General features: G+C 39.5%; 1 protein-coding gene across 1 annotated transcript in view; it reads left to right on the top strand.

The window, feature by feature from the left end:
* The window catches only part of LOC102877262 (double-stranded RNA-specific editase B2-like), a 337,013-nt gene that overhangs the window by 311,470 nt on the left and 1,816 nt on the right, over positions 1-23,727 (top strand). The window contains exon 9 of the mRNA XM_006888956.1: positions 23,169-23,347. Within this exon, the coding sequence (XP_006889018.1) occupies positions 23,169-23,347 (179 nt within the window). The remainder of the gene's footprint in view (positions 1-23,168; positions 23,348-23,727) is intronic.

Here is a 23,727-nt window from a genome sequence, read left to right as displayed (position 1 = left end):
TGATCAATGTACAGGTTCTGCATGAGCTAAATTAAGTGTTCTTGAATTGCAATTATTTGTAATGTTTTTCATTATTTGTTATTATGCAAACTGTCCAAATATGGATAATGTTGAGAACAATAGCAATTCCAGAACACTTAATTGTGCTCATGGGAAACCTGTGCTATACCAATAAGCAGTCATTCAAATAGAACAAGGGATACTGCCTTTACATCGTCAATAAAACACAGGTAAACATCCTTCTGATATTCTGCTTTAAGCCGAGTCATCTGCTATCTCAATGACATTCATCATTATACAGCCTCGTCTAAATCTGGCTTGAATCTCTGACAGTTCCTAGTCAACATCCTCCTCTAGAAGTTGCTCCGTTATCTTCAACGATATTTTACTTTCACACGATGTTGTTGTTGTGTACCGTAGAGTCAGAGCTGACCCATAGCTGACCCTCCAGCAGGTTTTCAGAGGCAGTTAATCACATGGGAGGAGACTGCCATCCTTCTTCCTCGGAGCAGTTGACAGCCTTGAACCATGTGCCTTTGTGATGCAGCCCAGCTTCTTGCCACTAGGCCACCAGAGCTCCCTTTCATATGATATTAATGATATTATCATATAATTTGCACATTCTGTCAGATCACCTTTCTTTGGAATAGTCACAAAGATGAATCTCTTCCTGTCTATTGGCCAATTAGCTCACTTCCAAATTTTTTGTCATCGATGAATGAGTGTGTCAAGGTTGCATCTATTGGTTGAAATATTTCAGTTGATAATTAATTTCCAGGGCCTTTGTGTCTTTTGGAAATACCTTCACTTCAACTTTACCTTCTCTTCAGCTTGCCTTCTCTTTTCAGTCCCCTTGGTTATTGATTACGTACTACGTCCTGAAATGGTTAAGTATTGATCAATTTTTTTTGGTACAGCAATACTGTGTATTATTCCCTCCATCTTCTTTTGATGCTTCTTGCATTGCTTAAGGTTTTGTCAGTACGGTAACTTGAGGCTTGAATTTTTCTTCTGTTCTTTCAGATTGTGAAATGCCTAGTATGTTCTTCCTTTTTTGGTTTTCTAACTCCAGGTCTTTGCACATTCAAATACAGCTTCCAGAATCATAATAACATAAAAGCTACTATTGCAGAGAACAATGACAGATTAGTAGTGCCCCAAATCCCTTAAGTCCACATTAAAGGTCAGCAAAAGAGAGGAAGACCCTTGATGAGATGATTTGACATACAGACTGCCAAAATGACACAGGATAGGGCAAGATTTCCAACTATTTTGACAAGACTGACTGAAATAAAAATCAGCTTGGTGTCACCTAACAAAAACTCTACTTACATTAAAGATATGTAGGTAGGTAGAGTAAGGAGTGGTGTATCTACTCTGTGTGTATGAGCATGTGTGTGTGTGAATCAAAGAGAGAGAGAAATCCTAAGATGCATCTGCCAAAATATAAAACTTAAGAAATTTCTCTTGTTCCTGCAATTTTATGACTCTAAGAATGATAGGGAGTGTACAACTTCATTCATTCCACAAATTATGCTCTGTGTGTGACCCTGTAATAAAAACTTGCTGAACTTCATGTAAAAAAAAATACTCTTGAAATGTCTTAAATTTAGTTTTGGAAAACTGAATTACATTTTAACTACAGTAAATTCAGGGTTTTTTTTAAATTACTAATTTTTTTCTACAATACCTCTTTTAAAGGTAATGTTTTTCTTAAAGAAAGGAATACTTTTACAACTGTATGAGCCAAAATAAAACTTCTTTTCATAGAATTATTCATTCATTCCCATTTCTCTTTAAAAATAGTGATGATCATAGTGATAATAGCAGAATGAAAGTAATAATAAATTAATTAACATATCAAAGGTCATGCCTCTAATAAGTAATAAAAGTTCTAGAACACTCCTGTTACCAAATTGTTGTTGTTAGGTGCTATCAATTCAAGTATAACCCATAGCAACCCTATGAACAATAGATCTGACCCCTGTCCTAGCCTGTGCCATCCTTACACTTCCTGGCACATTAAGGCCCATTGCAGCAGTCACTGTGTCAATTCACCTGGTCGAGGGTCTTCCTCTCTTTTAGCGACCCTCTAACTTTCTGAGCATCCTGTCCTTCTCCAAGGAATAGACCCCCTTAGCAACATGCCTGAAGTATGTGAAGTGAAGCCTCATCATCCTTGCCTCCAAAGAGCACTCTGTCTACACCCTTTCCAAATATGTCCCTAAGACATATTTGTTTGTTCTTTTGGCAGTCCACGGGATGTTCAGTGCTCTTCTCTGACACTGTAACTCAAAGGCATCAATTCTTCTCTTGTCATTCTTATTCATTATCAGATACATAGCAAGTCATCTGAAAGCCTTAATCAGACATACCTTAGTCCTCAAAGTGACATTGTTACTCCTCAATAATTTGGAGAGGTTTCTAACTATAGTTTTCCCCAGACCAATATTTCTCCTGATTTCCTGACTACTTGTACCAAGCATGTTAATTGTGGATGATGACATTGTTGACAGTTTCAATCTTTCTCCACCTGTCATAATGTTGCCTGACAGTCCAGTGGTAAGAATCTTTGTTTTCTTGACATTAAGATATTGGAGGTCATATTCTTTGATCTTCTCAAACAAGTGCTTCAAGTCCCCCTCACTTTCAGCAAGCAAAGTTCATCTGCATAACTCGAGTTATTGATGAGTCTCCCTCTGATCTGTATGTCATATTCCTCTTCATAGAGTTCAGCTTCTTGAAAAATTTCCTCAGCATACGGATTGAATAAGTATGAAGAGAGAATCCAACCCTGACACACTCCCTTCTTAATTTTAAACCATGCAGTGTGCCATTGTTCTGTTCACACAGCAGCCTCATGATCCAGGTATAGGTTTTGCATGAGCACAATTAAGAGCTCTGGAACTCTCATTCTTCTCAATGGTAGCCAAAACTTGTTATGATCCACACAGTTAAATGCTTTTGCATAGTCAATAAAGCATAAATAGATATTCTTGTGAGATTCTTTACTTTCGGTCAGGAATCCATCTGACATCAGCAATGATAGCCCTGGCACCATGGCCTCTTCTAAATCCTGCTTGAACTTGTGGCATTTCCCTACCTATGTACTGTTCTATTCATTTTTTAGTGATCTTCAGCACTATTTTGCTTGCACGTGATATTAGTGATATTGTTTGATGATTTCCACATAATGTTCAATCACCTTTCTTGGGAATGGGAACAAATATGAACTTCTTCCAATCCATTGTCCAGAAAGCTGTCCTCCAAATTTCCTGGCACAGACTGGTGAGTACATGCAGGGTTGCATCTGCTAATTGAAACATCAATTGGTGTCACATCAATTTCTTGGGCCTTCTTTTTTTGCCAGTGCCTTCAATGCAGCTTTCGCTTCCTCCTGCATTGGCTCCTGTTCATATGATACTTATTTCCAGTGTCAGTCAGTTATTTTTTCTACAGTGATTCTTGAGAAAGGCAGAGCGAGTTCTTTCTTTTTTATTCTCCAGTTCCAGCTCTCTGTACATTTCATTATAATACTTTGCTTTGTTTTCTTAAGCTGCCCTTAGACATCTTCTGTTCAGCTCTTTTACTTCGACATGTTTTCCCTTTGTTTTGGCTTTACGACACTCAAGTGCAATTTTTAGAGTCTCTTCTGACTTCCATTTTGCTTTATTTCTTTCTCGTCTGTCTTGGTAATGATTTTTTTTGCTTTCTTCATGGATGACATCCTTGATACCATCCCATAACTCATCTGATCTTTGATCATTGATGTTCAATGTTTCCAACTTATTCTTAAAATGATCTTGAAATTCAGATGGAATAGATTCAAGATCATACCTTTAAATAAAACTTTAAGCACTTGAATGAAAGATCATACAGTCTTCACCGGGTCTGTATCTGCATATTGGTCAAGTTAATAGGGAGATCTATGGCCTACTGGTGAGGAGCTGCCAGGTCAACACAAAGGCAGGCAGTCGGAATCCACTAGCTGCTCCAAGGGAGCAGGATGTGCAATCTCCTTCCTTTCTTCTCAGTGGAATGCAACAAAACAACAACAATAGAATATTAGTGTCACTAAAGGCTGGTGGAGCCCTGTCTTCTACCATTTAAAGAATTTTACTTTGTGATTGAAAATGAAATTAAAAAAGATTTTGACTGTTTAAAAAAAGAAGAAATAGCTAAAAGAAGAAAACCTTAACAAAAATCTCAATCTTAAAGATATTTTTTAAACGTGAAAAATTTTTGCAGATTAATAACCTGTGCTTTGTGTGGCATATCTATGAATTAAGAAATGTCAAGACATCGCCGAGTTGCTTATTAGTCCTAAAATGTTTTTATTAGCATTATTTCCATCAAAGACTACTCTGATAAAGAAAATGTTCAGGTGGATAATAATTATCTCTCAAACTATTTGGAAAGGTGGTGGTTGTTGTTGTTGTTGTTGTTGTTGTTGTTATGTGCCTACAAATCTCTTGGAAATCATAGCGACCCCATGTACAACAGCTCTGAACCCTGAACCAACCTTATTGTCTGGCAGACCTACCCCCATTACCCCAGTCACTGAATCAATCCATCTCATCCAGGGTCTTCCTATCCTGTGCTCTCCTTCCACCCTCCCAAGCATGATGTCCTTCTCCAAGGACAGGTCCCTCCTTGCAACATGCCCAAAGTATGCCAGACAGAGATTCAGATTCCTTGCTTCCAAGGAGCATACTGGTTTCACCCTCTCCGGGACTTGTAAATAAATAAATATATGAAATAGATATACTAGACGAAACCGCAAGATATATTGTGTTACAAGTCAGACTGAGTGTTTGGTGGTTTGGATCTGCCAGTCACTTCATGGAAGAAAGTTGAGCACTCTCTTCTTTTTCAGTTTTATGAACTCAGAAACCTGATGGAAGATCACCAGAATCAGAACTGACTTGATAGAAATATTCACTGCCATCAAGTTTTAACTGGCTCACAGTTAACTGTCCATTGTGTTCCCAGGGGTGTAGATTGCATGGGAGGAGATTGTCTCCAAGGAAGCACTGGTGGATTTGAACTGCCAGAGAGGAACAGCATTCAGGTTAGCAATACAACTCCCTACAGACAATGCCACCAGGCTTTTGATTTTGTTGTTTGAGTTATATCATCCGATTTTTCACAGCTTTCAGAAACATCTTCTTCTTATTACTCCCTTAGTCTTTCTACACTTTTTCATTACATCTGCAAACCCAGGATCCTGCCTAATAGATATTGACCCTGAAACAGGTGCCATGGTTCTCTCATCTTCTTTGTTAATACTACACAAGCCAATTGGCACAGAAAGTTCTTCCTGGGCTAAACTATGTCATAGTTTGGTGTGCCTCTCTGTCCTTTCCAATTATGCTCATGGCATAGAGGGCACAAGTGAAAGAAAAGTAGAATATGCTTGAGAAGCAGTGGTGAATCCTTTCACCTGCTTACCCAGTTGTGTTGTTGTTGTTGTTGTTGTGTGCCATCAAGTTGAGTACAACTCATAATGACCCTATGAATGACCAATCTGAACACTGTCCTATCCTGTACCCTCCTTACAATTTCTGATACTCTCAAGTCCATTGCCAGAGTCATTGTGTCAATCTACATAATCAAGAGCCTTTCTCTCTTTTGCCATCCATCCACATTTCCAAGCATGATGTCCCTCTCCAAGGAACAACCACTCCTAGCAACATGTTCATAGTATGTGAGCTAAAGCTTAATCATCTTTGTCTCCAAAGAACAGTCTGGCTGCACCTTCTCCAAGACATCTATTTGGTGTTTGGTGTTTCATTGTTTTAGTTTGGTTTTGGGGTTTTTGGCACTCAATAGGAACTTCAGGGAGCTCGAGTGGCCTCGTGGCAAGAAGCTGCACTGCAATCCTGAAGGACATGGTTCAAGGCCACCAGCTGCTCCATGAGAGAAGGATGGGCAATCTCCTCCCATTCGATTAACATCCCCTGACAACCCACTAAAGGGTCAACTATTGGTTGGTTCCAACTCTGTGGTACATATCAACCTCATAGGATCTTCAGCACTCTTCTTCAACACCAGAGATCAAATACATCAATTCTTCTTCTGTTATCCTTAGTCATTGTCCAGCTCTCAGATGTATGTTAAGTGACTGAAAAGACCATGGCCTGAATCAGGCACACCTCTATCCTCAAACTGACCTCATTACTCATTAATAATTTAGAGAGGTTTTTGACTACAGACTTTCCCAGTGCAGTACATCTCTTGATCTCCTGACTACTGGTACCAAGCATGTTGATTATGGATCTAAGTAAAGTCAAGTCATTAACAGTTTCAATCCTTCCTCTATCCAGAATGATGTTGCCTTTCAGTCCAGTGTTGAGGATTTTTTTTCTTGATATTGAGATGCAATCCATAATGAAGGCTACAGTGTTTAACCTTCTGCAGCAAGTGTTTCAAGTCCTCCTCACTTTAAGCAAGCATATTGTGTCGTCTGCGTAATGAAGCTTATTGATGAGTCTTCCTTCAATCCTGATGCCACATATTTCTTCAGAGAGTCCAGCTTCTCAAATTATTTGCTAATCATATAGATTAAATCGATATGGAGAAAGGATACAACCCTGACACACACCTTTCCTCATTTTAAACCATGCAGTACCCCTTTGCTCTGCTTGCACAACGCAGTTTGATTATTTCTTCTCCAGAAAGAGTTCCTATTAGTTCATAGACCAGCATCAAAATTCAACATTACTACCTATAGTTGGGTCAATTATGTGCCACCCCCCCTAAAAGACAGCGTGTCCTGAAGCTTAAAACCATTACTTTATTTAGAAGGGGGGAAGGCTATAGATATGATTACATCAAGGATTTTGTGACAAGATTATCCCGGTTTGTATACTCAAATTCACTACCATTCAGTCAGTGTCAACTGACAGCCAATCCTCCATCAAGTTTCAGAGGCTACAAATTGTGATGAGAGGAGACTATCTCCCAACCCTATCTTGCTCCATTTGAACCAGTGATGGATTTAAACCACTGGAGACATGTGGCCTTTGGATCTGCAGAACACAGTATGGATTATGTCACCACAGCTCTCTTAGTTTGTATAACTAGGCCCTAAGTTTTATCTCAAGTATTCTTTTAAGAGAAAAGACAATCTACAACCAGGAGAAGATAAAATAGATGAATGGGACCTTCTAAGAATCAAATCCCTTTTACTTTTCCAAGAGGGTATTGTACTAGTGGGGAGGGTCTGGAGGGGAGAAAAGTGCAACAATGAATGAATGGGGGTGGGGGGAAGAATCATATCACTATGCACATTCAAAAACTTCTCCAACAGGGTAAAAAGGGAAGACACAGACTAGGGGAAAGTATTTGGTAATTACATATCAGATAAGGGACTTATATCCAGAATTTATGAAATACTTGAGCACCACAACAAGATAAAGGTAAAGAATCCAATAGAAAAATGGGCACAGGATATGAACAGGCACTTCACCGAAGACGACATTCAGATGTCTAACAAGCACATGAAGAAATGTTCAAAATCCCTAGCTCTAAGAGACATGAGAGTCAAAACAACTATGAGATATCATCTCACCCCAGTAAGAACACCAGAATTTAACAGAACAGCAAGCAACAAATGCTAGCAAGGTTGTGGAGAAACTGGAACCCTTATTCACTGTTGGTCTAAGGGTAAAATGGTGTAACCACTGTGCAAGGCAGTATGGCGATTTCTCAAAAAGTTGTAAATAGAGATACCATTTGACCCAGCAATTCCACTACTGAGAAAATACCCCAAAGAGACCATAACTGCCACCCAGAAGATATATGCACAACCATGCTTATCGCAGCTTTGTTTACAATAGCAAGGAGTTGGAAACAACCTAAGTGCCCATCATCAAATGAATGGATAGAGAAGCTATGGTATATTCACACAATGGAATACGATGCTGCATTGAAAAGCAAGGAACTCATGCAATATTATTCAAAATGGGTGACCCTGGAGGACATTATGCTGAGTGCAGTATCTCAGTCACAAAAGAACAAATATTGCACAGTGCCCCTATTGTAAAACAGGACTGACATCGGGGTTGGGGGGAGACTGAGAAAGATGGGATAAATAATGAATACTGCATTGAAACAGATGAGGGAGAAAACTGTTTAAAAGGGATATGTGATTAGGTATTTTTTGTCATGATGGGAGTACATGGCAAAGGCTGCATAGTGGAGTGGACCTGGGGGGAGGGATTGTAAAACAATGAAAGAATTTTTCTTTTACTTTTCAAAGAGGGGAATGTACTGAGGGGGAGGGGTGGGCGGAGAGAAAAGTACAGCAATGAATGAATGGAAATCCAAAGTCTCTGTAAATTTTCATTGAAATTAATAATTTAAAAAAAATTTTTAAAAAAGAGAGAGAGAAGACAGAAATTACACAGAAGGAGAAAAGGGCAAAGTTAAAATGGAGGCCGCAATTGGAGTGATATGGCCACAAGCCAGTAGCCATCACAAACTGAAAGAGGAAAAAATCCAAATTCTCTCTTGAAGTCTCTGAGAAGGTGGGGGCCTCCTGGAGCTTTTATTTTAAGCCTTTGCCCTCTTGAACTGTGATAAAATGAATTTCTGTTGCCTTACAACATTATAGACTCTGATTAGTTTGTGGAATCAAAAACATGGACGCTGCTAATGTGTTTATGTGTAAATAGGCCTCATGAGTTTAAGCAAATGTTTATTCACAGTCCTGAATATTCCAAGTGTTTGCTTCCATGAGGACTTTCTGAACTTCCTAAAGCATAACTAACCCAACACTCATCATTTCAATAATCAGACCTCTTCCCCTAAAACTCTTTACTAAGACTTTAGTTGAGACCTCAGGTCAAACAGAAGATTTTGATCTATCTGTGTCTTCCTCTGAATGGAAATGTCTGAATAATCTCCCGGAGGTATTGATGCTTCAGATGGGAGAGAAACACACGTTGTCTTATCTGAGTGGAGAGGATTGCTAGATATGGGTTGATAAACTATTTTGTGAAACATAATGAAAATGGGTCCTGGCAAGGTTTGTCTGTGACTGTAAATATATTGTGTCCTTGAAACTTGATTTTTATCTTAAATCACTGTCAAAGAAAAAATTTATCTCAGCAGTTTATGCCTTTCTTTTGTTTTCACCATCCCCAAGTAAAGGAAGAAGAAAAAAATTAAACACAAACCAGACTTACATTTGTAGAGCTGAGCAGGTCTGTCTGCATCTAGGCCAGCAACATTTAAAATAATTATTAATGGCACAATCCAACGTTTAGTGAAGTTAATCATTTTAGTCTTCACTACTTTAATGTTTTAACCATTTTCAAAAGCATAATTCTTTGTGGCCTGGATTCATTCAATAAATATTGAATGAATAAATAAATAAATGAATGGGATTTTAAGCTATTGGAGATATACTCCACATATATTTTGAGGTAGTGGTCCCAAAAAGACACCTGGAAAACGGATTTAAAATTGTAAAATCAATATATAATGATGTCATTTGGTTTCCTTGTTACGTGCGGTTGAGTCACTTGCAACTCATAGCAACCCTGTGTACAACAGCCATAAACCCTGCTGTATCCTGTGCCAATCTCATTGTCTCTGACACACCTAATCCCATTACCCCAGTCACTGAATCAATCCATCTCATCAAGGGGCTTCCTCTCCTGTGCTGTCCCTCTACCCTCCCAAACATTATGTCCCTCTCCAAGGACTGATCCTGCCTTGCAACATCCAAAGTATGTCAGACAGAGCTTCATAATCCTTGCCTCCAAGGAGCAGCCTGGCTTCACTCTCTCCAGAACAAACTTGTTTGTTCTCCTAGCAGTCAATTCAATACTCTTCTCCAGCACCACAGCTCAAAGGCATCACTTCTCCATCTATCATCCCTAGTCATTGTCCAGCTTTCCAATGTATAGCAAGTAATTGCAAAGACCATGGCCTGTATGAGGCATTGTAGCTCTTCAGTACTTTGGAGATGTCTCTGACAGCAGATTTCCTCAGTGCAATTCATCTTTTATCTTGATGCTGCCAATTGTCCCAGTGGTGAGAATCTTTGTTTTCTTGATATTGAGCTTCAATCCATATTGAAGGCTGCATTCCTTGACCTTCTGCAGGAAACACTTCAGGTCCTCCTCAGTTTCAGCAAGTAGGGTTGTGTTCTCAACATAAAGCAGATTGTTGATGGGTATTCCTCCAATCCTGATGCCACATTTCTCCTCATAGAGCCCAGTCTCCCAGATAATCTGTTCTGCATATAGATTGAAAAGAGGAGAAGAGTTGCTAAGCCACAAGAAGTCAATCCTGGAACAGAAGTTCAAGACTCTTAAACTCAAGAGATACTGGCAGCAGCTTGAGGTATTTGGAATCACAGAAGCTCAGAAAGATTGAGATATAAGGCAACACATCAAGATTTGGATAGGGGGAAACAGATGTTGAATGTGGGAGTAGAAGGGAATGCTGGTGGAGCAGAGAAAGGGGTGGGTCAAGACACATGTGTCAAGAGTAGAGACAGCACTGAATCTATTGGTCATTTCTACAATTGGGAAAGATCTTTAATCTGCTCTTTTCCATAAAATGCTGGTCTCTTAGATAATGTTCTAAATCTGAGCATTCAAGTTTTTTTTAATTTATTATTCATTTCAATGAAAATCTACAGAGACTTTGGATTTCCATTCATTCGTTGTTGCACTTTTCTCCCCTCCCAATCTCCTCCCTAGTACATTACCCTCTTGGAAAAGTAAAAGAAAACCTCTTTCATTGTTTTACAATCACTCCTCCCAGGTCAACTCCACTATACAGCCTTTGTGAGCATTCGAATTAAGACAGACTAGGAAGAAGGATTGGCCATCCACTTCTGAAATAGTAGGCCTTTGAAAATTCTGTATACAATAGAGCACACTTAGACTAGCAGACATGGAAACTGAGGTTAAGCCCTCAAGTTTGGAAACACAAAGAAGAAACAGCTGTAAGCAGACACTAGTGATTGGAACATGGAACATGAGAGTCATGGATGTAGAAAAATTGGATATTGTTAAGGAAAAAATGGAATGCGTAAATATTTACATACTAGGTATTGGTAAAATGAGATGGACTGGCATGGGACATTTTGAGTCATAGGATCATATGATCCACTATGCTGAAGATGAAAATGTGAGGAAAAGTGTGGTTACTTTCATAATTAAAAAAGTCATTTCTAGATTCATCTTGAAATACAATGTTGTAAGTGACAGGATAATATCCATATGCATACAAGGAAGTCCAGTGAATACAACCATCATTCAAATATATGCACCAACAACCAGAGCCAAAGAGGAGGAAATGGAAGATTTCTACCAACTTCTGCAGTCAGAGATTGATCGAACATGCAAACAAGATGCATTAATAGTAATGAGTGACTGGAATGCAAAAGTTGGGAACAGAGAAGAAAGATCAGCAGTTGGAAAACATGAAGTTGGTGACAGAAATGAAGCTGGAGATAGACTGGTAGAGTTTTGAACAATCAACAACTTATTCATTGCAAATAAATTTATAAATAGATTTTTTTTGTTTCCTTGGAAACCAATATTTCTTCAGGGCCCCCCCAAAAAATAATAAAGGTGAAAAGATTAAGAATATTGTCAACCATTTTAAATTATCTTCAAAATATCATCTCAATCAATTGAAGAATTATATATGTGAATGGGAAGGCTAGAAAGGAAAATACAGAGAGATTAATTTTGAAACGTATAAAAATGAGAAGGAAATTCAAAGCACGCTTTGGTTCCTATTGTTCTCAGTTGCCAGTCAGTCAACTCTAAATCATTACAACTTTATATATAATTTAATGGTATATTACCTACTCATGTACCATTTTGGAAGCTCCACTGGTGTAATCCATGGTGACTCCTCTGGGGAAAAAATGGTCAGTCTCCTCCGCTGCCATTTATAGCTGCAGAAATTCAATGTAGACAGTATGAGTTGAATCTGAGTTTATATCAATGTTTTTGAGAGCACCATCTTCATGATTGTTGTTGTATACAGTCTATCTGGAAGAGACCCATAACTGACACACACACCCCCCACAGTGGGTTTTCATACACAGTTAATTGCATGGAAGGAGATTCCCATCCTTCTCCTGCAGAGCAGTTGGTGGATTCGAACTGTGTGTCTGGGATTTCAGCACAGCTTCTTGCCATTAGGCCACTAGAGCTCCCTCATGATTGTTGGAATGTCTAATTATGACTAGGAAAAGAATCCCCTTCTCAAGAACGTCAATGCTTATTCCTAGGTCCACAGTGTTCCTCTCATGAGAAGAAATAGTTGAAGCCAGTAAATATTTATGGCTCTCTGGTGGCTTGGTGGTAAGGAATTCTGTTGCCAACCCAAAGATTCACAGTTCAAATCTACCATTTTCTCCATAGAAGAAAAATGGGTAATCTACTGCTGTGCTATTTAATGCTTCTGAAAATCCACTAGAGGGTCAACTCTTAGTCAGTTCTCACTCAGTAGTACTCAACAACAGCAATGTTGTTGTTGTTGTTGTTGTTGTTGTTGTTGTTGTTGTTGTGAAGTGCTGTTGAGTTGTAGACAACTCATAGTGACCCTATGAACAAAAGACCTGAACACTTGTATAACATTCATCATTTCTCCAAGTTCATAGGGTTTCTGGAGGCAAGCTATTTTGGAAGTGGATGTCACTCCTGTTTCCAAACTTGTTTTAATCATGGAGCTCCACCAAACACTGTCCACCATGGATAACCACTACAGCATTTGACTTATCAGTGTCACAGTGTTTAGCATCACAGCAACCACAAGTTACTTCTGTACAGCAAATAGAAAATACTTAAACAATGGAATTAACTTTCCTTACATCATCATTTATTTTAACAAGTTACCCACTGATGACACTTTGTCTAACCATACAGTCTTTTTCCATCAGAAAGCAATTTTATCATTTACACTGGTATCACTTTGGTGAGATAATTACCCACTTCAATGTATTTTGGAAAATTTTCATAGCACTTAACAACAACAACAACAACAATTTCAAGTAAGTCTAGTACATGTCAGTCTTTCTGGGAATGATCCATTTTAAACATCAATTAAAATTATGGCAAAAAAATTCTTAAGACTAGAAGCTTAAAGTCTGTAATGTCTCTAACAGAGGTATTAAGGATATGCATTGAACAAATACATACAAGAAACAAACAATGCTACATGTGAGAGGAACTTTTATTTGGTGGCTAGTTACTTGATTCCTTGGATTTGATTAGGTGAGTTGGACTTTGGAAACAGTTTTTTATCCCTATGGCTTAGAGAACACCAAATAAAAAAAGATGACATTCACTTGTTGAGATAATACCAATATGCTTTTTATTTTATTGTTATAACACTTGATACTTTTAAAAAAATTTTTATCTATGTTTTTGATCTTCATCATATCTTGTGAAGGAGAGAAGTTATCATTATCAGAGACAAAACTAAGGGCAACAATGATCAGTAATATGACTTAAGGTGACAGAAAACTAGGAGCAAAGACATGAGTAGAACTCATCTATCCTGATTCCCAAGACCGTCAATGATATTGGTTTACACTGAGAGCTTAACATTGGGCTCAAATGCAGCAGAATTTATGAGAATGACACATGATAGAGTAATGCTCAGATCTGTCATTCACAGGATTGTCATTGATTTGACATAACCCCATAACAACAATAGCAACAAATCAGCATAAAGCAGTTTTTTATGATCTTATAGATTTACACATTCCACTCCAAGGATGCTTATGGAGAGATTTCATAATAATAAAGATTGTTGCTGTATTTGTAATTCTATTTCATATTTTAGGTGCTAGTGCATGTGGTCATATGTGTTATTGTTGCTGTTGTCGCTGTAATATAGTTGGTCTGACTTGTGGCAGTGTCCTGTGTAAAATTAAATACTTTCTGGTCCTGGCCCATCTTCATCATCATCAACATGCTTGACTCCAGTTCAGGGGTTACTGTGTTACTGTGTTAACCCATCTCATTGAAGGTTTCCCTCATTTTCACTGATTATGAACTCAATTAGCCATGATGTCCTTTTCTGGTGACTGGTCTTTCCTAATGAAAGTAAGCAAACCATCTTTGTCTTACTATCTTTGTTCCTAAGGAATATTCTAATTGTATTTTTTAATAATATTGATTTGTTTATTCTACTGGCACTCCTTGGTTTATTCAAGATTCTTCACCAGAATAAAAAATTGAATGCATCGATTCTTCTGTCTTCCTTTTATATCATCTAGCTTTTGCATGCATCTGAGACAATTAAAAAGACTTAGGTCAGCTGCACCTTCTTCCTCAAAGTGACATCTTTGGTTTGTAGAATTTATCTTTTGTCACCCGTATGCTATTATTTGATTTCCTAAGATGATAGATAGATAGATAGATAGATAGATAGATAGATAGATAGATAGATAGATAGATAGATAATGGAGATAACATATATAGAAGAGGTATATAATGTAAAAATGAGCAGATTTTATAATTATGTTTACATAATCACATGTATGAGTGTTAAAAAGATCAAGGGCCACATGGGAACGGCCATATCTGACCTTCACCCACTTCACAAAGGGGGCGAATTGTCCCTGTCAACAGTATCAACACTACAAAAGCAATTTCCATGAGGTCTGACAGATCCCCCATGTTCCTATACTTCTTTCTACACATCTCAACACCCATCTTACTTCTTTATTGGGTCCAAAATCCAATGTGATAGCTCACAGACCACACAGAAGCATATTGAGGAAGTCAAAAGGCTTTAATTCAGGTTAGTAGCTGAGTACAGTCAACTTCCAATACGTTCTTGTATGTATCTCAGCTTTGAGCCTTGAGGCTTTAGACCAGTGTTACCAAGTTCTTAGTCCTTTCATTATTGCCCCCTCACCACTACCACAATTGTCCAACATACTTGTGCAAAGGCTCTTTGCTTAGCTCTGGTTCTGTTCAGAGTTTGTAGCAGTGGGATGGGTAGCAGTCAGCTCCATCTCATGTTGGCTCTCTCTTCCTCTGCTTCAACTGCTATGGCTATTGCTCTGGTCCTGAAGAATAACTTTCATACTCTTGTTGCTGTTACTTCATATTCTTCTTTGTTGGCATGGAAGATTTCTTCTTCTGCTGCTGGATCATTCAATTTAACGGAGATTCCTTTGGCTATTGTTGAGACTAGCCAATTCCCTTGTGGACAGATTTGTTGTTGATTACTGTCAAGTTGAACACAACTCATAGATACCCTATGAACAAAAGATCTGAAGACTGTCTCTAAGTGTCATCATTGCTCAAAGTTCATTGAGTTTCCAGGAAACGTTGTTTAGGAAATGGATGCCACTCCTGCATATTTCCACCTATTCACAAGACAAAGCCAAGTTCAGTGGCTAGGAAAGCCATTTTGAATAATAAACTCTACAATGAGCTTAAGTATTATTTATAGCCTGAACAAATCTCTGTATGTACTGCTTTATTTCTGCACATGATAAAGATTGGAGCCAAAGCTAAAGATAAAATGTTATTAGACTGTTGGTGATCAGTGTAGAAGCAGCCAGTCTGGCAGGTTAAGTCACCATATTCTCGCCAATTAGTTCTTTCTATCTCTCTTGTAGCACCACTGTGCCTTTCCTCCCCTGTCATTCCTCTGTGTATTGAGCAGATTCTATAGTCTGCATTGAAAAGGCAGTGGTTGCCTTCCCTGGCATAGTGCTGGTTCTCCTGGGGAGGCCGGCAGATGGAATGTGCCAGAGATCCTTGCCAGAGGCGCAGCTGGTTCCCTCACCAAAGGCCAGGTGTTTGGGTGCTGAGAGCCAGCAGCAAAGTGGCAACACTATTATACAACAAAGAGAAATAAGGAGGAGGGAGGGAGCTGGCATATCATGTAGGGGAGCCAGGGAGCCCTAATACCAATATCAAGCAATCCAAGACTTTCCTTTCTGAATTCAGACCTTGGCAAAAAGACTCAGATTATAAGGTTTGAGCTCTTTGCATCAATGCCCAGTCTTGATTCCTTTGGGGGCCAAAGAAGAAGAGGGGGGAAGCAGGAGGGAGCAGGAGTAAGGAGGGTGTTCTTGCTGTCTATGATGGTACCTGGCTTGAGTACAGATCTGGGGCAGTGACTGCCTCTCTTTGTACCTAGTCATCCCTGACCTCAGCAACTGCCTCAATTTGCCAAGGCAGTCTGTGCCCAGTAGGACAGCCCATGACTGCCAAGGTACCAGATTGCTTTCCCTGCCTGGCATTTGGGAGTTAGTAGCTGCCACAGTGAATCACTTCAAGAAAAAAAGGAAGAGCTGACATGAATGAAATAAGCCTGAGTGTCCGACACTGCCCATCCATGGCCATGTGATTTTCACTTGGGAAGCCAGGCTGCATAAGTGACAGATTTTAGCCCTAGATAAGCTTTATGTTCAGTGAGTGGGTATTTATTCTGCCCAAGGAGCCTCTTAATTGTGAAAGTTGTGTTGGGGAGATACAGCATGGGGAGCCTCAGATCTGCTCACTCTGCAGTTGAGATTCAAGTGGGTCAATTTGAATGCTGTGGCATCAGATGCTCATTGTTAGAATCTGACCTTTCATGTGAGAGACTTCTGTTAAGTTCCCCAACAGTGCAACTCTATGTCAGTGTAGGCTTGCCTGTTGCTTTGATGTGGATTTCTGCAGTACTTCTAGACTGAAATGAACTGGAAAGAAAGGCCTGTTGATCTGCTTCCAAGAATCAACCAGTGAAAACTCTATGGACCTCAATGATCTGGTCTTAACAGAACATTGACAGGGGAAGGCAGCCAATGACAGGAATGGGACAAGCTCTCTAGTATTTTCTTCCATGGTACATGGGTCAATATTAGTTGTGAATATGATGGCAACTAATAACAAAACCTTCCTGAATTTAAGTGAAGACCAATTCCAGAGGCTTTGTGGGAGAAAGATTTGCAGCTTCTTGTGCCATTAGAAACCCACTGAAGAGTGAACTATGAGTCAGTTTCAACTCAGTGACAAAGATTGAGATTGGTATCAGAATGTTCTTACTTTAATAAAAAAATAGCTCTCAGTGGAAGTATATACTGCAATGCCCAAGGAAAACCTAGTCCCAATTATACCCACTCCTCACTTAGCAACATGGTTAGTTATCAGTGACCAGGATGTTAAATGAAAATTTGTATTCTATGAAAATGGAGGATCGCTATATCAGGTCACAAAATGGAAGCTGGCTAAATCATTATATAACTGCTAAATTGTATCATTACGTAATTGCCAGACACTAAGAATCATGGCTCTGTCAAGTTGATTACAATTTCAACTATCATGGCCAGTCTTACTCTCACCTCAAACATCTGTATTCTTTATCACCAGATATAAATCAACCATGAACAAAATGGTTGGATAGTAGAATTTTTCACTGTTGTCATAAATAGAAAATTCCATATAACTTCTTGTTGTTGTTGTTGTTGTTATGTGCCATCAAGTCACCTGCGACTCATAGCAACCCTATGTATAATAGCCCTAAACCCTGCTCTATCCTGTGCCAATCTTATTGTCTCTAACATATTTATCCCTATTACCCCAATCACTGAATCAATCCACCTCATTGAGGGTCTTCTTCTCCTGTACTGTCCCTCTACCCTCCCAAGAATGACGTCACTCTCCAAGCACTGTTCCCCCCCTTGTAACATGCCTAACGTATGTCAGATGAAGCTTCAGAATCCTTGCCTCGAAGGAGCACCCTGGCTTCACCCTCTCCAGGATGAACTTGTTTGTTCTCCTAGCAGTCCATGGTATATTCAACACTCTTCTCCAGCACTGCAGCTCAAAGGCATCAATTCACCTATCATCTCTAGTCATTGTCCAGCTTTCTGAGGCATTACAAATAATTGCAAAGACCATGGCCTGTATCAGGCACATCTTATTCTCTAGACTGACATCTTGCTCTTTAATACTTTGGAGAGGTCTCTGATAGCAGACTTTCCCAGTGCAATTCGTCTTTTAATTTCCTGGCTATTGGTACCAAAAGTGTTGATTGTAGAGCCAAGCAAACTGAAGCTGTTAACAACCTCTATCTCTTCACCATCTATCATAATCTGCCAATCATCCCAGCTGTGAGAATCTTTGTTTTTTTGATGTTGAGCTTCAATCCATATTGAAGGCTGCAGTCCTTGACCTTCTGCAGCAAGCACTTCAGGTCCTCCTCAGTTTAAGCAAGCAGGGTTGTGTCATCAGCATAACAAAAATTGTTGATGAGGCTACCTCCAATCCTGATGCCACAATTCTCCTCATAGAGCTCAGCTTCCCAGATAATCTGTTCCACATATAGAATGAAAAGATATGGAGATAGGGCACATCCTTGGCATACACCCTTCCCAATTTTGAACCATGCAGTATTTCCTTGCTGTGTTCTAATGACTGCCTCCTGGTCCAAGTATAGGTTTCTCATTAGAACTATCAAGTGTTCTGGGATTCTCATTCTTCTCAGAGTTAGCCACCGTTTGATGTGATATACACAGTCAAATGCCTTTGCATAGTCAATGAAACACAGATAGAAAGTCAATAAGTGATAAGTAGATGTATTTGTGCTTGGATTATGTTACTAATACTAAGACTTCTTTACCAGCATGTAATAACTATTTGCTATCACCCTTGAACAGCCATTCTTATGGCCTTCTAAATGCCAAAACATCCAGTACAGTTTTTTTCATGCACTCTACTACATGATATCTGATAAATAACTAACACAATTTAGTAGATTTCTTTTCTCTCACAGCACATTATCCATTCCTTATTCTAGATCTTCCATTGGAAAATGAAATAGAATAAAATGCATGGAAGGAGAAAGACCTAGAATAGTAGTAGAATAGGAAGCAGAGAATTAGGGACCTAGGGAACTCTGACAGCCTAGTGGTAAGAAGCTGAGCTACAATTCTGAAGGCAGGAAGTTTGAATACATCAGCTGCTCCACAGGAGAAGGATGGACAGTTTCCTCCTGTGCAATTAACTGCCTCTGAAAAATCTGTTGTAAGGTCAGCTATGACTCGGTTCTGACTCAATAGCACATAATAACAACAACAGCAGGTTAGTTACCTAGAACTACCATAGAAGAAGTATGGAAAGGATGGGCAATCTCTTCCTGTGCAGTTTACTACCTTTGAAAATCCACTGAGTCAGTCTCAACCTAAGGGCACACAACAACGACCGCCATAAAAGAAATACTATATACAAGCTAGTTACTTTAAAAAACAAAAATAATCTCTATTTCAGAAAATTAGAATCTTTATTTTAAAACAAGTCTTTAGGGGAAAGGCCTTCCTTGTCTATTTCAGCTTCCAGAAGTTGGTACAATCCTTAACATTTTTGAATTTGTAAATGAGTCTGTCTCTGTCTTGCCCCATCTGTGTGTCTGTGTCTAATTTAATCTTTCTGTAATTCATAACTGATTAGCTTTAAGATAGAACCCATTGTTTTGTGCCATTGAGTCACCTGTGACTCATAGCAACGCTGTGTACAGCAGCTCTGAAGCCTGCCCTGTCCTGAGCCAGTCTCACTAATTCCAACACACCAACCCCCATTGCCCCAGTCACTGTATCAATCCATTTCATCCAGGATCTTCCTCTCCTGCACTGTCCCTCCACCCTTCTGAGCATGACATCCTTCTCCAAGGGCTGTTCCTTCCTGGCCACATGCCCAAAGTATGTGAGACGGAGCTTCAAAAGCCTGCTTTCAAGGAGAAACTTGGTTTCACCCTCTCCAAGGCAGACCTATTTGTTCTCTTGGTTGTCCATCATATGTTCCATAATATTATCCAGCACCACAACTCAAAGACATCAATTCTTCTTCAGTTATCCTCACTGTCTAACTCACTCATGATTACAAGTAATTGCAGAGACCATGGCCTGGATCAGGTGCACCTTAGTCTCTAGACTGATATTGTTAGGTCCACAAAGTGCCGCCCCAAAAGACCACGCCCCATGTATGCAAATAACAAAGAGTGCTTTACATTGCAGAACAGTTTCCACATGGGGGGCTCCCTCTCTTAGTAGAAAGATGACTAGAGATCCCCCAGCCCTCTTTTAAGGGGCTTTTTTAAGCCCTTTCAGGTGCCTTTGTCTGGGGTGGGGTAATTGTGAACATGGTTGGTGGGCAGATGGATCAGTCATGTGGGTTGGCTTATGACTGGCTGGTGTTTAAGTGGCTATTCTGCCTGTCTTTGCTCTTTCCGTGTCCCTTACACACTTCTTCAGGTGCCATGCTTGTTTCTGCCCAAAGTCAAGTAGGGCAAATTAAACAAGTTAATTCTAAACTTTGCAAAAACAGATAAGACCCCACCTGATAAGGCTTTCTGGTGCATCTGTGTTTGTTCTACCCTTAATTGACCACTCCTTAAGCTAAGAATTTTTATGGCCCACTTCTGCCTCTGGAATTGATGAGTTCTTTTCAAGGTTGGATTTGAGTCAGGCTCCTGGAGGGCACCAGACACATAAAATGGGGTTTATGCTCTCCCCTCAATATCACTGCTCTTTAGCACTTTGGAGAGGTTCCTGATATCAGACTTCCTAGTGCAATTCATCTTTTGATTTTCTAACTGCTGATGCCAAGAAAGTTGATTGTGGAGCTGAGCAAGCTGAAATTGTTAACAACCTCAATCTCTTCTCCAACTATTGCGGTGCTGCAAATCAGCCCAAAGGTGATAATCTTCAACTTTTTTAATGTTGAGCTTCAATTTATATTGGAGACTACAGTCCTTGACCTTCTGTGGCAAACACTTCAGGTCCTTCTCAATTTGGACAAGCAAAGGTCTGTCATCTGCATAATGCAGGTTGTTGAAGAGTCTTCCTCCAATCCTGATACCACATTCCTCCTAATAAAGTCCAGCCTCCTGAATTATCTGTTCTCCATACAGATTGAAAAGGTATGGACACAGGACACATCCCTGACATACTCCTTTCCTGATTTCGAACGATGCAGTATTTCCTTGCTCTGTTCTGACGACTGCCTCCTGGTCCAAATACAGGCTTAGCAAGAGCACAATTAAGTGTTCTGAGGTTCCCATTCTTCTCAAGATTAGCAACAATTTATTGCGATCCACACAATCAAATGCCTTTGCATAGTCAATGAATCTTCTCTTTATAGGTGCAGTCCTATTTACAGGTACAAGACTTAACAGTTCACATATTTATGGGGGACCCAATTCAATGCATACCAGAAGCTAAGTGGATCTTTCCAATATAGAACTAAAGAGAAGAAGAAAGTCAAGTTAAATGTGGGGAGATGTGTCAACCTGTAAGACATCTTGGGAGAGAGATGAAGTGACATTTAACAAGTAGTTACAAGCTAACTAAGTCATAAGTTGTAACTCTCTACATCAACAAAGAAGAAATTGAACTCTTCTGCTTACTTTTGCATCTTACACTGAATTTCTCTGAATGTGACTCTGAACAGAGACTGGGATATATGGCATGCCCCCTTTAGAACTTATTAGGGTTACATCTATTATGTATGAGATTGCCACAGGAAAGTTTAGAATATTGAAATCATCTGGCTTGTTTACACCTGGGAAACTGCTTCTTGCCTCCAAACTGCTGCAGCATGGTTTTCTTCAGATTCTTTGCCTCCTTTGAAGGTTACCAATTTGCAAACATAACCTTCAAAGGAAAAGCAGATGAGTGGAGAAAGCATGGCAGCATCAGAATCTTGCAAAGTTTAAAATTATCCAGGGGGGGTCACAGTGGCATAAGGATGGTGAGATTACTTCAGAAACTCCCAACAGGTTACCAGACTTCAGAACTAAGAGCATCATTGGATGGCTGGGTAAGAGTTGAGTCTAGGTCTGAGGTTAGAAGCAAGCAACAGTGTGTGATTATCTACATAGGTTGACAAAACAAAAAGTAGTTTGCTCCATGTCTGGTCTACTTTTGAACCAATTACAGATATGATTATGTAGTTCCAATTGAAGATCAGAGCTTTTCTGACATGGAGGGAAACACTTTGAAATAAGGACTTCTTTGATTTTTTTTTTAACTATTTTCAGGACAGAATAAGTTGAGTGCACACACAACCCCATACTAAGAGACTGTGCTTAGTTTAATACTCAGCTGTTGCTTTCTCAAAATTCGTAATAAATTTTTAACTATAGTCTTGCATTTTCCTTTTGCAGATGTTAGTTGCAGTTATACTGACTCCAACTCATGACAATTCTATATTCAGCAGAACAGCCCATTGCTTGGCCCAGCATCATCTTCACAATTGTTGATATGATTGAGTCCGTTGTTATAGCCACTATGTCACCCTACCTGGTGGAGAGATCCCTTACCTTCGATTCCCTCTCAATAAATGAATCAAAGTCTTAGACAATATTTTGAAATCTATAAAGTTTCCATCATTTAATTTTTAAAAGTAGATCACCAAGCCTTTCTTCCTAGTCAGTTTTGACCTGGAAGATCCTCTGACACAAGTCCACCTGTCAATATTTGAATTTCATTAACATAGCTTCAGCTTCATAGCAAGCAAGACCTCATAATACTACAAATTGACAAAAGTGTGTGGTCCATTTGCACTGGGTGCAAATTGTAAATTATATAGCCAGTTTGGGTTTTGGATCACATCACTTGATTCACATCTCTCTTCTTTCTGGTCTATTAATATTACTATTTTTCTCTTTAACTGAAGTATAAACTTAAGGGTCTACCTGGTATTGTTTTCTCCCCTTGAGATTTTACTCAGTGCATAGATAGACACGAAGCCAAGTGCCTTATAAACATGTATTCTTAGGTTGCTTTTACATGGCTCCATTTGTTCATTAATTCATTCAACAAATATTTATAGAAAGTAAGCGGGAGAGAATCAGGGCAGTGTTTTATTATTACAAGCCTTCCCGCACAATCTTTTAAATTAAAAGGTTATAAACAGGTCCTTGCAATATTTTCAAGCAAGAGCTGTCATTATGGCTATACTCTGTTTTCAGCATCCATCCCTACAGGTCAAGTCATAACCTCAGAATGAACCTACTGGGTATTTAATGGGGAGGTGGGTGGAGGGAATCAGGACTATGTGCATGTGAATACCTCCTACCAGAGCAAACCCAACTTTATTTCCCATTAGCTGGTCTCACAGGAGCCTCGTTTGGGGCCAGGAATATTAATGCTTGGCTGCTTTCTATTTCTCTGCGGACAGGAGTGAGTAATGCAGAAGCACGACAGCCAGGAAAGTCTCCCCCCTTCAGCGTGAACTGGATTGTGGGTAATGCGGACCTGGAGATTATTAATGCCACCACAGGGAAGAGAGACTGTGGGGGCTCGTCAAGACTCTGCAAGCATGTGTTCTCTGCCCGTTGGGCAAGACTTTATGGTAAGGTAGGTCACATGCGTTGCTGTCTAGGGACAAGCTGATACAGCTGGACCAGGCTCACATCCTGAACACAGCTCACAGGTGATGAGCCTGGCAGGGAGCTGTCATTTGATTCCAGCGAGGGTGACACAGGACTCAAAAACTAGTTGAGATTTGGGTTTCCTGTTCCCTAAATGCCCAGGCCAATAGATACCCCCTCAAAGACTTAGGCTCTGAAGTTTTGATATTCAAAGCCTGAACCATGAATAGCAATGTTACCATCACCTGACACTCCATCCATTAGAGTTTGAGACATGTTCTGTCACTAGCAAATCAAGCAGAAAAGGGAGTAATTTGCAAGCACCTCATGTGCACCAGACTATAAACCAACTTACACATGGTGTCA

Source organism: Elephantulus edwardii, unplaced genomic scaffold (genome assembly GCF_000299155.1).
Source record: "Elephantulus edwardii isolate Elephantulus edwardi_28Jun2011 unplaced genomic scaffold, EleEdw1.0 scaffold00073, whole genome shotgun sequence".
Taxonomy (NCBI): domain Eukaryota; kingdom Metazoa; phylum Chordata; class Mammalia; order Macroscelidea; family Macroscelididae; genus Elephantulus; species Elephantulus edwardii.
The sequence above is the reverse complement of the archived record's forward strand: the minus strand, read 5'-3'. Positions and strand labels throughout refer to the sequence as shown.